Source organism: Carcharhinus amblyrhynchos, chromosome 34 (genome assembly GCF_965287045.1).
Source record: "Carcharhinus amblyrhynchos chromosome 34, sCarAmb.v2.hapA, whole genome shotgun sequence".
Taxonomy (NCBI): Eukaryota; Metazoa; Chordata; class Chondrichthyes; order Carcharhiniformes; family Carcharhinidae; genus Carcharhinus; species Carcharhinus amblyrhynchos.
The window spans coordinates 5,257,503-5,272,878 of record NC_137357.1 but is presented as its reverse complement, the minus strand read 5'-3'; the positions used below and the strand labels follow the sequence as shown (position 1 = coordinate 5,272,878).

General features: G+C 46.7%; 1 protein-coding gene across 1 annotated transcript in view; it reads right to left on the bottom strand.

The window, feature by feature from the left end:
* The window catches only part of bmp1a (bone morphogenetic protein 1a), a 209,879-nt gene that overhangs the window by 113,060 nt on the left and 81,443 nt on the right, over window positions 1-15,376 (bottom strand). The window contains exons 3-4 of the mRNA XM_080216817.1: window positions 7,867-7,950; window positions 1,882-2,043 (exon numbers count right to left, since the gene is read on the bottom strand). Of these exons, the coding sequence (XP_080072943.1) occupies window positions 1,882-2,043; window positions 7,867-7,950 (246 nt within the window). The remainder of the gene's footprint in view (window positions 1-1,881; window positions 2,044-7,866; window positions 7,951-15,376) is intronic.

Here is a 15,376-nt window from a genome sequence, read left to right as displayed (position 1 = left end):
CAGCTTTTGGCATTACAAACCTTTGCACTGAATTTGCAGAACAGAACTGGGCCATTTGGCCCATTTGATCTGTGCCAATGTTAATGCTCCAGGCAAGCCCTCTCTCACCCAACATCACCTCAACCTTCCATCACCCCTGCTCCCTCATCAACTTATCAAGCTTTCCCTCACTATCATCAGTCGATAGTGAGCTTCACATTGTAACCACTCTTCATGTAAAGAGACTTCTCCCGAATTCTCTACTGGATTTCTTTCATGGGATGTGGGTGTTGCTCGCAAGGCTGGAATTTCTTACCCATCCCTAATTGCCCTTGAGGTGGTGGTGAGTCGCTTTCTTGAATCAAAGCATTAACATGGAGAGAGATCTGGGTATACAGGTCCACAGTTCCCCTTAAAATGGCAACACAAGTGAATAAGGTGGTCAAGAGGGCATATGGCATGCTTCCCTTCATCGGTTGGGGCATAGAGCATAAAAATGAGCAAGTCATGTTGCAGCTTTTTAGAACTTTAGTTAGGCTGCACTTTGGAATATTGTGTACTGTTCTGGTCGTCACATTACCAGAAGGATGTGCAGGCTTTGGAGAGGGTACAGAAAAGATTTGCCTGGATGTTGCCTGGTATGGACAGCATTAGCTATGAGGAGAGATCGGACAAACCTGGTTTGTTTTCACTTGAACATCAGAGGCTGAGGGACAACCTGATGGAAGTTTACAAAATTACAAGCGGCATGGATAGAATGGCTAGTTGGAGTCTTTTTCCCACGGGAGAAATGTCAATTAGTAGGAGACATAGGTTTAAGATAAAAGGGGGAAAGTTTAAAGGACATGTGAGAGGCAAGTTTTTTTTTCCACAGAGGGTGATAAGTGTCTGGAATGCGCTGCCAGAGGAGGTTGTAGAAGCAGATACAATAGCTATGTTCAAGAGGCATCTTGACAGATACATGAATGGGCAGGGAATAGAGGGATATGGACCGTCTAGAAGCAAAAGCTCTTAGTTTAGAAAGACATCATGTGTTGGTGCAAGCTTGGTGTGCTGAAGGGTCTGCTCCTGTGTTGTATCGTTCTTTGCTCTGTGCAGTGTAGGTACACCCACAGTGCTGTTGGGGAGGGAGTTTCAGGGTTTTGACTTATTTAAGGTCCCTAGTTTTGGATACTCTCCTGAATGGAAACACTCTCTATCAACCACTCAGCTTCCACTTTTCTAGAAGAGCCAGCTTGTGCATTCTTTCCTGATGACCAGTATAACCTTCCAGGTTTTGTCTCATCTTTGTGAATCTCCTTTGCACTTTGTCCAGTGCCTCTACTTTTTTATATAAAATAGAGATATGAAAACAGAGGAATCATGTTGCACTTAAGAATATGTTTGCTGAAAAGAGAGACGTGCTACTGAAGCTTTTCATCCTGCACTCATCAGGACAATTTATTCTACAGGAGAAAGGGGTGCTGATTGGTTGGCAAGTCAACTCCGAGTGGCCAAGCTGTTACCATGAACAAAGTAGCAGGGAACTATACATTCACCAAGTTCACCAAGAAAGAGTGCATGGCTTGAACATATTCCTTTTGTTTGTAGATAACGGGTCCCTTCGTATCAGTGTGTGAACCTTTGAGCATGTATAAGTGAGCCACATTATGAGCCTGGCTCATCTTAAATTGGCTGTCAGCATAATTACTGGTGCAGAAAGGCTCTTGGAGTATAAATTGCTGTGATCGTTTGACATTTGGTATTCTTGTATCTGTCCTGATGAGTACGAAACAAAAAAGCTTCGCCAATATGTGTCTTTTCAGCAATATTCAGGAATATTTTTGTACCATCTTGAAGGATCCCAGATCAGTCAGCTGATTGGTTCTGAAAGCTCCCATTCAAGGAACGGGTAACACTCACCAGTGAAGTTTCCTCCAATCACATAAGGAATCACTCCCTCAGGCCAGACTCGCTCAGGCCGGGAGGTGGATGCTCGGCGCGTTCGACTGCGGGTCTCGTTCTTCCGGAACTTTCTGCCCCTCCGCCGAGCGGGCTTTCCCCTGCCATTCTGGAGTCTGTCACCTACACAGAAGCACGAAAATGTCTGAGAATACGGCAAGAGCACAAATACCGAAAAAAAAAAGGAGGTAAAGTAAGTTTAGCTTATCTGGGAGTTCAGTAATGCACTGGAGAAGGGAATTCTACCCAATTTGGTGATCCCTGTCTCCTCCTAATATCACTGGGAAGTGGGGACAAAATTCTAAGGAAAACATCTGTTCCAAAGTACATCAGCCCAATAAGAAGATAGGAGCATAGAATGGTTATGCCACAGGAGGAGGCCTTTCGGCCCACTGGACCCCATGCCAGCTTTCTGTAAAACCAATTTTGCTAGTCCCACACCACCCGCCCTTCCCTCATAATTTATTTTCTATTCACATAATTATCCCATTCCCTTTCGAAAGCCTCGATTGAATCTGTCTACACCACACTCTCAGACATCGCAATCCAGATCCTAATTACACGCTATGTGAGAAAACTTTTCCTCATAAGACAGAGGAGCAGAATTAGGCCATTCAGCCCATCGAGTCTGCTCCACCAGTCAATCATGGCTGATGAGTTTCTCAACTCCTTTCTCTCACCTTTTCCCTGTAACCTTTGACCCCTTTACCAATCAAGAACCTATCTATCTCTGTCTTAAGTACACTCAATGGCCTGGCCTCCACAGTCCTCTGTGGCAATGAATTCCTCAGATTCACCAAACCCTCTGGCTAAAGAAATTTCTCTGCATCTCAGTCCTAAAGGGTCATCCCTTTACTCTGAGGCTGTGTCGGGTGGAGTTCGACACAGATAAGTGTGAAGTGGTTCATTTTGGCAGGTCAAATAGGATGGCAGAATATAATATTAATGGTAGGACTCTTGGCAGTGTGGAACATCAATAGGATTTTGGGGTCCGAGTTCATAGGACGCTCAAAGCAACTGCGCAGGTTGAAGCTGTGGTTAAGAAGGCGTGTGGTGTACTGGCCTTCATCAATCGAGGAAGTGAGTTTAGGAGTCGAGAGATAATGTTGCAGCTATATAGGACCGTGGTCAGACCCCACTTGGAGTACTGTGCTCAGCTTCTCCTACCCTCCTTTATCAACTTCTTTGTCAATCTTTGTTGACATTTAAACCTTTCCCAATCCTCTTCTCGCCCACTGCTCTTAGCTACTCTAAATTCCTTCGCTTTTAATTTAACACTTTCCTTCACCTCCTTCGTTATCCACGGCTTATTACCTCTCTTCCTACTGTCCTTTTTAACCATCGGAATAAATTTCTGCTGAGCACCAAGAAAGATCTCCTTAAAGATCCTCCACTGCTCCTCAGCAGACCTACCTTCCAACGCACTCCCCCAGTCCACATTCGCCAATTCTTCTCTCATCCTACCATACTCCCCTCTATTCAAACAAAGGACGCGTGTCCGGGAACCCACTTTCTCCTCCTCCATCTGCACCAGAAACTCCACCATACAATGATCACTCTCTCCAAGAGGATCCTTCACCGCAAGGTCCTTGGGCTAGCACTTAATATAAAAAAGGATAGCAAGAGTTTTTATAAATATATAAAAAGGAAGAGGCTGGCTAGGGTGAACGTTGGTCCTTTAGAGGATGAGAAAGGGGAGCTAGTGGTAGGGGATGGGGATATGGCTAAGGTCTTGAATAACTTTTTTGTTTCTGTCTTCACGGAGGAGGACGTGAATAATTTGCCGGGTGTTAGCGATGGAAAGGTGGTAGGAATGGAGGGTCTTAATGACATTACTGTTACTAGAGAGGTGGTGCTCGACAGACTGGAGGGGCTGATTGTGGACAAGTCCCCAGGACCGGATGGAATGCATCCGAGGGTTCTGAAAGAAATGGCGGAGGTGATAGTGGATGCCTTGGTGGTTATTTTCCAGACGTCGCTGGATTCCGGGGAAGTGCCGGAAGATTGGAAAACGGCTAATGTTACGCCATTGTTTAAGAAGGGTGCCAGGCAAAAGGCGGGGAATTATAGGCCGGTTAGTTTAACGTCTGTGGTAGGTAAAATGTTAGAATCCGTCATTAAGGAGGAAATTGCGAGGCATCTTGAAGGGAATTGCTTGATAGGGCGGACGCAACACGGTTTCATTAAAGGGAAGTCGTGTCTGACAAATTTACTGGAGTTCTATGAGGATGTGTCTAGGGCAGTGGATAGAGGAGAGCCGGTGGATGTGGTCTTTCTGGATTTTCAGAAGGCGTTTGACAAGGTACCTCACAAGAGGTTATTGCAGAAGGTCAGGGGACATGGAGTTGGGGGTAGGGTGTTAGCGTGGATAGAGGATTGGTTGTCAAATAGGAGGCAGAGAGTGGGGGTCAATGGGTGCTATTCGGATTGGCGGTTGGTGACTAGTGGGGTGCCCCAGGGGTCGGTGCTGGGGCCTCAGCTATTTACCATTTATATAGATGATCTGGAGGAGGGAACCGAGTGCAGGGTGTCGAAATTTGCTGATGACACCAAGATTGGGGGAAAGGCAAATTGTGCGGAGGGTGTGGAGAGTCTGCAGAAGGATCTAGATAGGCTGGGCGAATGGGCCAGGAAATGGCAAATGGAATTTAATGTTGGCAAGTGTGAGGTGGTCCACTTTGGTAGGAAGAATGGTAGGAAGGACTATTACTTACGTGGCGAAAAACTGCAGCAGGCGACGGTGCAGAGGGACCTCGGGGTCCTTGTGCATGAGTCGCAAAAACCCAGCTTGCAGGTGCAGCAGGTGGTCAGGAAGGCGAATGGGATGCTGGCCTTCATAGCGAGGGGGATTGAATATAAAAGTAGGGAGGTCTTGCTGCAGCTGTATAGGGCATTGGTGAGGCCGCAGCTGGAGTACTGTGTGCAGTTTTGGGCGCCGCACCTGCGCAAGGATATTTTGGCCCTGGAGGGAGTGCAGAGGAGGTTTACTAGGCTGATACCGGAGTTGAGGGGATTGAGCTATGAGGAGAGGCTGAATAAACTAGGCTTGTACTCGTTAGAGTTTAGAAGAATGAGGGGAGATCTCATTGAGACGTATAAGATGATGAATGGGATGGATAGGATAGAGGTGGAGAGACTCTTCCCGCTCAAAAAAGACAGTAGGACTAGGGGGCACAGCCTCAAGATAAAGGGGGGGCGGTTTAGAACGGAGTTGAGGAGGAACTTCTTCACTCAAAGGGTGGTGAATCTCTGGAATTCTCTGCCCGTTGAAGTGGTGGAGGCTGCCTCGCTAAATATTTTTAAGAAGCGGGTTGATGGGTTCTTGATAAGAGAGGGGATTAAGGGTTATGGGGAGAGGGCGGGAAAGTGGAACTGAGCCACAACAGATCAGCCATGATCTTATTGAATGGCGGGGCAGGCTCGAAGGGCTGGATGGCCTACTCCTGCTCCTATTTCTTATGTTCTTATGTTCTTATGTTCTGGTCGCCTCATTATAGGAAGGATGTGGAAGCCATAGAAAGGGTGCAGAAGAGATTTAGAAGGATGTTGCTTGGATTGGGGAGTGTGCCTTATGAGGATAGGTTGAGTGAGCTTGGCCTTTTCTCCTTGGAGAGACGAAGGATGAGGGGGGTGACCTGATAGAGGTGTACAAGATGTTCAGAGGTATTGATTGAGCGGATCATCAAAGGCTTTTTCCCAGGGCTGAAATGGTTGCCACAACAAGACACAGGTTGAAGGTGCTGGGAAGTAGGTACAGGGGAGATGTCAGGGGTAAGTTTTTCACTCAGAGGGGTGGTGGGTGAGTGGAATGGGCTGCTGGCAGTGGTGGTGGAGGTGGATTCGATAGGGTCTTTTAAGAGACTTTTAGATAAGTACATGGAACTTAGTAATATAGAGAGATATAGGTAAGCCCACTAATCTCTAAGGTAGGGACATGTTCGGCACAACTTTGTGGGCTGAAGGGCCTGTATTGTTCTGTAGTTTTTCTATGTTTATGTTTTTATGTTTCTATGTGTCCTCGGATCCTAGTCTCCCCGACTAATGGAAACATCTTCCCCACGTCCACTCTATTTAGGCCTTTCAGTATTCTGTAAGTGTCACTGAGATTCCCCTTCTCCGCATCCTTCAAAAACTCCATCGGCATGGTGGTGAGCACTGCTGCCTCACAGTGCCTGGGACCCAGGTTCGATTCCTGGTTTGGGACACAGTCTGTGTGGAGTCTGCACATTCTCCCTGCGTGGGTTTCCTCCAGGTGCTCCGGTTTCCTCCCACAGTCTGAAAGACGTGCTGGTTAGGTGCTAAATTCTCCTCCACTGTACCCAAACCAGCGTCAGAGTGCTGGGACAAGGGGATTTTCACAGCAACTTCATTGCAGTGTTAATGTAAGCCTACTTGTGACTAATAAATAAACTTTGATTCTTCTCCCAAGACACCTTGAATCTCTTGAGTTTCACACTTTCGTCAATGGGAACAGTCTTTCTCTATTCACTCTGTCCCAAATCCATTCTAGAATTTGGAATCACCTGATGAAGGAGCAGCGTTCCGAGAGCTCATGATTCCAAATAAAACTTTGGACTTTAACCTGGTGTTGTAAGACTTCTTACTGTACTCATCCCAGTCCAGCACCAGCATCTCCATATCATCTTTGGACTGTGGGAGGAAACCGGAGCAGTTGGAGGAAACCCATGCAGACACGGGGAGAACGTGCAAACTCCACACAGACAGTGACCCAAGCCGGGAATCGAATCGGGGTTCCTGGCACTGTGAGGTAGCAGTGCAAAGCGCGACGGACTGTGCCACCGTACATCCCACTTCACCCCAGCATGGAGGCGATGGGACAAATAGCCTCCTATCATGCCATTGGTTCTGTGGCATGGCAACTGTTGCTCTGCAAGTGAGCAGGCAGTCACTGAGTGCACAATTAAATTGCACAAACAGCAACATCAAGATGGATCCTAGTCTTGGTGGGGTTGGTTGGCGATGGATTATGATCCCAGGACATCAGAAGAACTCCCATTCTTCTTCCTTGTGGATCAGAAGCATCGACCCTGGCCACTGGAACAGGATGAGCAGACCTTGACTTAACTTGGCACCTACAGCACTTCTGACAGTGCAGCACTCCCTCAGTAATGCATTGAATGATCAGGATAGATTCTGTCTCTCAAATGTCGCTCCAGTACCAGAGTCTCACTAACTCAGCCAGGATGGCACCCACATGAAAGCAAATTACCGTGGTTTCCGAAATCTGAAACCAAAGGAGAGACGGCTGCCAGAGCTGCTGAGATTGTCCAGCATTCTCTTTTGGGGTGGCCCCCAGATTTTCCTGTGGTGGCAAAAGCACCATTTGAATAAATTCTCCCTCTTTGTACAACATGGTGGGCACAGTGTTTAGCACTGCAGCCTCATAGTGCCAGGGACCCAGATTCGATTCCCAGCTTGGGTCACTCTCTGTGCAGAGTCTGCACATTCTCTCCGTGTCTGCATGGGTTTCCTCCGGGTGCTCCGGTTTCCTCCCACACTCCAAAAAATGTGCTGGTTAGGTGTTAAATTCTCCCTCAGTGTCCCCGAACAGGCACTGGAGTGTAGCGACAAGGGGATTTTCACAGTAACTTCATTGCAGTGTTAATGTAAGCCTACTTGTGACTAATGAAAAGAAACTTTACTTTTACTTTTCCCCTCATCTATCATCGAATTTCCCTCCACTGAGCTCTGCTGGTCACGTCAATTCTCACTGGGAATATGGCCTCCTTGCCACCTCACCCACATGGGCATTTGGTGAATGGGAGTGATTATTCAGTTAAGGTGCCAAGATGGACCCAGCCCCCTGGAATGATCACTTCCGAAGCAGCTCACTGAGTAGTGATGGGGCAGGAGTGGGATTCCTGTCTACTTACACTCTCCAATTAAGTCCAATGAGTTTGGTTAGCACAGCACTACTGGTTTTACCTCTCCGTGTATTGCTGTTGGCTCGGTCATCTCTGCTATCCTTCAGGAGGCTTGTTCCGTTTGAGTGAAGGCCAGTTATCTGATCTGAGAGACAGAGAGAGAAAGAGAAGATAAAAAGAGATGTTTATATTTTATTTCAGTTGAATGGGTATCACCACGAGAATTTAAAGTGGGATGCTAACTCATCCAACATGTTCCCAGTTTGTTCCATCATAATTACCAATACAAAATTTGAGGAGGTGATGGCCTAGTGGTATAATCGCAAGACTATTAATCCAGAAACTCAGTTAATGTTCTGGGGACCCGGGTTCGAATCCCTTAGCCTTCTTTGTTCCAAAGAAAATAATCCCCATCTATTTAATTATTCCTCATGACTAAAATTCTGAAGCCTAAGCAAAATCCTCATAAATCCTTTGCACCCTGTCTAGTGTGATCCCATCTTCCCTGCAATGCGGAGGCTACGGCCTAATGATATTATCACTAGACTACTGATTCACAACCTCAGCTAATGTTCTGGAGCCCCAGGCTCGAGTCCCTCCACGGCACATGGTGGAATTTGAACTCAATAAAAAAAAATCCTTGAATTAAGAATCTACTGACGACCACAAAACCATTGTTGATTGTTGGAAAAATCCACCTGGTTCACTAATGTCCTTTGGAAAGGAAATCTGCTGTCCTTACCCAGTCTGGCCTACTTGTGACCCCAGAGCCACAGCAATGTGGTTGGTTCTCAAATACCCTCAGGCAACTAGGGATGGGCAATAAATGCTGGCCAGCCAGCATCGTCCATGTCCCACGAATGAATAAAGAAAAGCATAATGGGGACATGGTCCAATGATGGGGAGATTTCAGTCCAATTGAGTTAATTATTCCCAAACCAAGCAAGTAGCAATTGAGAGTGTTTGTGCATTGGTGTCCTTCCGTTTTTGTGTGAATGAACTGGGCGTATTTGAGATAGTGTCTGTATGAGTATAAAAATGTGTATTTGTGGCAGATAGGCGTTCATATTTATGTTTCTGACAGCGTATATAGGTGCGCAAATCTGTGTATGTGAGTGATTTGCAAACAGTGCAGGCACGTGCGTATGTGCAGTAATATGAGTAAGCATTCATGTGAGAAAAGGTGCATTTAAAGTTTAAGTTTATTTATTTATTACTCACAAGTAGGCTTACATTAACACTGCAGTGAAGTTATTGTCGCCACACTCCGGTGCCTGTCTGGGTACACTGAGGGAGAATTTAGCACCGAACCAGCACATCTTTCAGAGGAAACCGGAACACCCAGAGGAAACCCACACAGGCACAGGGAGAACGTGCAGACTCCGCACAGTCACCCAAGCAGGGAATCAAACCCAAGTCCCTGGTGCTGTGAAGCAGCAGCGCTAACCGCTGTGCCACCGTGCTGCCCGACACAATCTGTGTATTTGAGCACGATTAACAGTGTGTGAGAGACTTTTGAGAGTGTTTATGTATACGCTTGTATATGTGAACGCATGTATGTGGCAGTGTGTGTGCATGTATGTGTGTGCGTATATGTGTGATAGCGTGTATCAGTATGTGTGAGAGATTGCATTTGTGTAAGTACATGAGCGCATGTGTGTGCTTATATGACAGTGTGCATGTCGGTGTAGGTATGTGAGAAAGTATGTGCACTGACGCATAGCTAAGTGTTTGTGTTCACTCTCTGTGTGTATGCATGGCAAGGATCCAAAGATGATAATCTTTGGACGCTCAACGCCTATGTTCCCAGTGTTGAATAGTTAGTTGTGTTTGGGAACACAGTGAGAGTGGAAATGTAGAGCTTTTCTTAATGCTAGCTGGTGCCTTCAAAACAAGAGGTAAGACAGACTTCACAGGAGGGTGTACAGCAAACAACAGACTAGATCACAAAGCACAAAGGTTAAGTGATGCAAAGTTGTTTTGATTCACTAATTTTTTAACAAAAACTTGGTTGAAATATTTCAGCATAACTCTTGACTGCATCTGTAAGGTACATACCTGACCCTCGGGTTATTACATTGGTCTTTGATGTGTCAAAATACATGAAATGGACTCAATCACCTCTCTAATCCTTGAGTGCGGATAAGCTCTCTAACACAGCTGTCTCTGGAGCAGTGTTGTGCTCCAAATGGGTTAAGTTGCAGTAAAACAAGGGATTTCACCTCCCTCTCTCGAGGCTAAAGGATGCTTTACTTCCGAAGGGCATTTTACCGCAGGGACATTCAAGTTTAGGGGGATAAAGAGTCTGAGGTGTAAGGCACCATCATGTTTGCAAAACGTAGGGCGGGAGGCAAGTCTGTTTTTGAAAAATGTATGAAGGAAAGATTGTGAGAGCTAAGGAATGTTCCAATACTTGTCTCTTAAGATCAGCACAGTTAGAGGTTCAATAGCACAGTGGTGAGGCATGATTTCAAATCCCACCATAGCAGCTGGGGGAATTTAAATTCAATTAATTAATAAATCTGGAATTAAACTATCAGGCTCATTAATAATGACCACAAAACTGTTGAACTGCGCAATTTACTAATGCCCTTCAGGGCAGGAAATCCTTACCTGACCTGGCCTGTATGTGACTCAGAATCATGCAGTGCGTAAGAGGCCCTTTGGCTCAATGAGTCTGCACTGACACATGAGAAACACTTAAACTCTATTCCTTGGCCCATAGCCTTGAATGTTATGACGTGCGAAGTGCTCAGCCAGGTACCTCAGCTCCCCCTCCAGTGCCATCACATCCTTCCTAATGTGGCGACCAGAACTGCACACAGTATTCCAGCTGTGGCCTCACCAAAGTTCTGTACAACTCCATCATGACATCCCTGCTTTTGTAACTTGCCTCAATTGATAAAGGCAAGCGCCCTCTATGCCTTTTTCATCACCCTACTAACATGCCCGCTGGTTAGGTGTAAAGGGAGGTCTTGCTGCGGCTGTATAGGGCATTGGTGAGGCCGCAGCTGGAGTACTGTGTGCAGTTTTGGGTGCCGTACTTGCGCAAGGATATTTTAGCCTTGGAGGGAGTGCAGAGGAGGTTTACTAGGCTGATGCCAGAGTTGAGGGGGTTGAGCTATGAGGAGAGGCTGAATAGATTAGGCTTGTACTCGTTAGAGTTTAGAAGAATGAGGGGAGATCTCATTGAGACGTATAAGATGATGAATGGGATGGATAGGATAGAGGTGGAGAGACTCTTCCCGCTCAGAAAGGATAGTAGGACTAGGGGGCATAGCCTCAAGATAAAGGGGGAGGCGGTTTAGAATGGAGTTGAGGAGGAACTTCTTCACTCAAAGGGTGGTGAATCTCTGGAATTCTCTGCCCGTTGAAGTGGTGAAGGCTGCCTCGCTAAGTATTTTTAAGACGCGGGTTGATGGGTTTTTGATGAGAGAGGGGATTAAGGGTGATGGGGAGAGGGCGGGAATGTGGAACTGAGCCACGACAGATCAGCCATGATCTTATTGAATGGCGAGGCAGGCTCGAAGGGCTAGTTGGCCTACTCCTGCTCCGATTTCTTATGTTCTTATGTAAATTCTCCCTCAGTGTACCCAAACAGGCGCTGGAGTGGTGACGAGGAGATTTTCACAACAACTTCATGTCAATGTCAGTCTACTTGTGACACTAATAAATAAATAAATTGTAATAATGCCCTTTTCTGCCACCCTACTAAGAGATCTATGGACAAACATGCCAATGTCCCTCTGTTCCACAGAACTTCCTGGTGTCATGTGGTTCATTGAATACTTCCTTGTCAAATGACTCCTTCCAAAGTGGATCACCTTACACTTTTCAGGGTTAAATTCTATCTGCCATTTACCAGACTCTAGACTAAGAACAATGCGGTTGATCCTAACTGCCCTATGAGATGGCCTCACAGTTCATTTAGCTGAATCAATGTGCTACAACACACGGACTGCAGCAGTTCAAGAAGGCTTAGCATCACCAGCTTCCAGAAGACAAGCAGAGATAAATTCTGACCTTGCCAGCAATGCTCTAATGCCAGGAATGCATTCTGTAGACTGAGGATCAGTAGGCCTTGTCCACCCGAGACCTTCCATGACCAGGGCATTCATTAGAAACAGTGAAGGTTCCTGTCATAAGTCTTTGGAGGCAGAAGTCCCTTCACTAAAATCCCTTTACTGACAAACTCTAACAGCAGTACACAGGGTGCTAGCAGTTAGCAGTCTATAGAACGAACAAAGAACAAAGAAAATTACAGAGCAGGAACAAGCCCATCGGCCCTCCAAGCCTGCACTGACCATGCTGCCTGACTAAACTAAAACCCCCTACCCTTCTGGAGACCTACCCTTTTACTAGCATCCTACTCATGTATTTGTCAAGAAGCCCCTTAAAAGTCACCATCTTATCTGCTTCCACTACCTCCCCCGGCAGCGAGTTCCAGGCATCCACCACCCTCTGTTAATCTCGTACATCTCCTTTAACCCTTGCCCCTTGCACCTCAAACTTATGCCCCCTAGTAACTGATTCTTTCACTCTGGGAAAAAGCTTCTGACAATCTACTGTCTGTGCCCCTCATAATCTTGTAGACTTCTATCAGGTCTCCCCTCAATCTCTGTCACTACAGTGAGAACAAACCAATTTTTTTCAGATTTCTCCTCATAGCTGATGCCCTCTGTACCAGGCAACATCCTGGTAAATCTTTTCTGAACCCTCTCCAAAGCCTCCACATCCTTCTGATAGTGTGGCAACATGAACTGAACACTATATTCCAAATTCGGAATATCTCCAGGGATGCCAGAGGAACTGACATTCTAAATTAAGAACAAGGCAAAGACTTCCTGATTGGCCCATCAATTGGCTCCTTAATCAGGGAACTCTTTGTGTCCAACCAAATAAACAAAATCAAATTAACTTAGGGACAACACAAAATGGGCAGCTCCCTAAAAGGAGGGGAACCACCTGAAACAAGAGAAAAAGCGGAAAGGAAACTTAAAACATCAAATTAAAATGTGATTAAAGGGGTCAATAATGCATCCCGGACCCTGCGGTACCCACAGAAAGCATTAACAGTGCCCTCAGACACCGCATGCTCCCTTTCCAGGGTCATCCTGGCCACGAATGTAGCCGCGGTAGAGGGGCAGACGGTCAGGTTGAATGACCCCCTCAATCGCCCGCTGCCTGGACCTGTAGATGGCAGCCTTGCCAGACCCAGGGGCAGGTTCACGAGGAGGTCTTCCTCCTTCCTCGCCACCCCTCTGTACCAGGTGCCCATAAATCAGGAGCGTAGGACTGAACTGCAAACAAAACATCAACAGAAGGTTTTTCAGGAAACTGAAAAGGTTGTGCAGCCTATAATACAGAATATAGACATGGTCCACGGGCTCCACAAGGTTGCAGAAAGGACACATTTGGGAGCCCATGAACCGGTACAACCTACAATTGTATGGTATTGCTGCGTGCAGCACCCTCCACCCCAGGTCCCCAAGATAGTGAGGGGTGGGGGCTCCTTAATCAGGGAGCTCCTATTCCAATAGGCCAACCTCAACGGCCTGATTCAAAGTCATTAAAGTTCCCAACCCTTCAGAATCGTCCTGAAGTCTCCAGGAATTAAGACGAATTTCCTGGATATTGTTGCTCTCCGCTGTATTTTCTTGTTGTTAGCAGGGAATGGCTCCCAATGTACAACACATCATTAAGCAGAAATGAACCACCATCTCGATTGGTTATCTTAAACTGGTTGTTAATGTAGCTGTTAGCACACTTAGGATTGCTTGGCAAGTGTTGCCCAAATCACATCCAACAGAACCTTTTTAGTTTTGGGTTTTGCGAGTGCTGTTTGATCCACACGTCCCAGCGACTGGTTGATCAAGTTAAACATCAGTTCCTCTGTAACAGGTAAGGTACAAACCCGTGCTTGCTAAAGCCAACAGTAACTTTTGTCACTTCTGCTGGATGTTCATTTTAAGAAGGATTTACTTTTGATAAAGCTATTATAGTTTTCAATTTTCATAGCCATACAGCAAGAGGGGAGTTGCCAACATGACAATGCAGCAATATTCACTTTGTCATGTGAGTTAAGCAAATGCAATGATGGGAACATTATAGAAGCCATTCAGTCCATCATTGGATCACAGGAACAGGAGGAGGACATGTAGCCAGTCATTGGGACACAGGAACAGAAGGAGGCCATTCAACCCATCACTGGAACATAGAAAGCAAAGAAGGCCATTCAGGCCATCACTGAGGCACAGGAGTAGGATGAGGCCACGCAGCCCATCATTGAGACACAGGAATAGGAGGATGGCATTTAGTCCATCACTGGGACACAGAAACAGGACAACCCATCACGAGAACATAGGGACAGCGGGGGGTTATTCAGCTCATCAATAGGGCATAAGAACATAAGAAATAGGAGCAGGAGTAGGCCATCTGGCCCTTCGAGCCTGCCCCGCCATTCAATAAGATCATGGCTGATCTGTCATGGCTCAGTTCCACATTCCCGCCCTCTCCCCATAACCCTTAATCCCCTCTCTTATCAAAAACCCATCAACCCACATCTTAAAAATATTTAGCGAGGTAGCTTCCACCACTTCAACGGGCAGAGAATTCCAGAGATTCACCACCCTTTGAGTGAAGAAGTTCCTCCTCAACTTCGTTCTAAACCGCACCCCCCCTTTATCTTGAGGCTGTGCCCCCTCGTCCTATTGTCCCTTCTGAGCGGGAAGAGTCTCTCCACCTCTATCCTATCCATCCCATTCATCATCTTATACGTCTCAATGAGATCTCCCCTCATTCTGCTAAACTCTAACGAGTACAAGCCCAGTTTATTCAGCCTCTCCTCATAGCTCAACCCCCTCAACTCCGGTATCAGCCTAGTAAACCTCCTCTGCACTCCCTCCAAGGCCAAAATATCCTTGCGTAAGTACGGCACCCAAAACGGCACACAGTACTCCAGCTGCGGCCTCACCAATGCCCTATACAGCCGCAGCAAGACCTCCCTACTTTTATATTCAATCCCCCTCGCTATGAAGGCCAGCATCCCATTCGCCTTCCTGACCACCTGCTGCACCTGCAAGCTGGGTTTTTGCGACTCATGCACAAGGACCCCGAGGTCCCTCTGCACCGTCGCCTGCTGCAGTTTTTCGCCACGTAAGTAATAGTCCTTCCTACCATTATTCCTACCAAAGTGGACCACCTCACACTTGCCAACATTAAATTCCATTTGCCAGTTCCTGGCCCATTCGCCCAGCCTATCTAGATCCTTCTGTAGACTCTCCACACCCTCCGCACAATTTGTCGTTCCACCAATCTTGGTGTCATCAGCAAATTTCGACACCCTACACTCGGTTCCCTCCTCCAGATCATCTATATAAATGGTAAATAGCTGAGGCCCCAGCACCGACCCCTGGGGCACTCCACTAGTCACCATCCGTCAATCCGAATAGCACCCATTGACCCCCACTCTCTGCCTCCTATTTGACAACCAGGAACAAGAGGAGGCCATTCACTCCATCACTGGGTCACAGGAACAGGAGGAGGCCAGTCAGCCCATTACTGGGGCATAG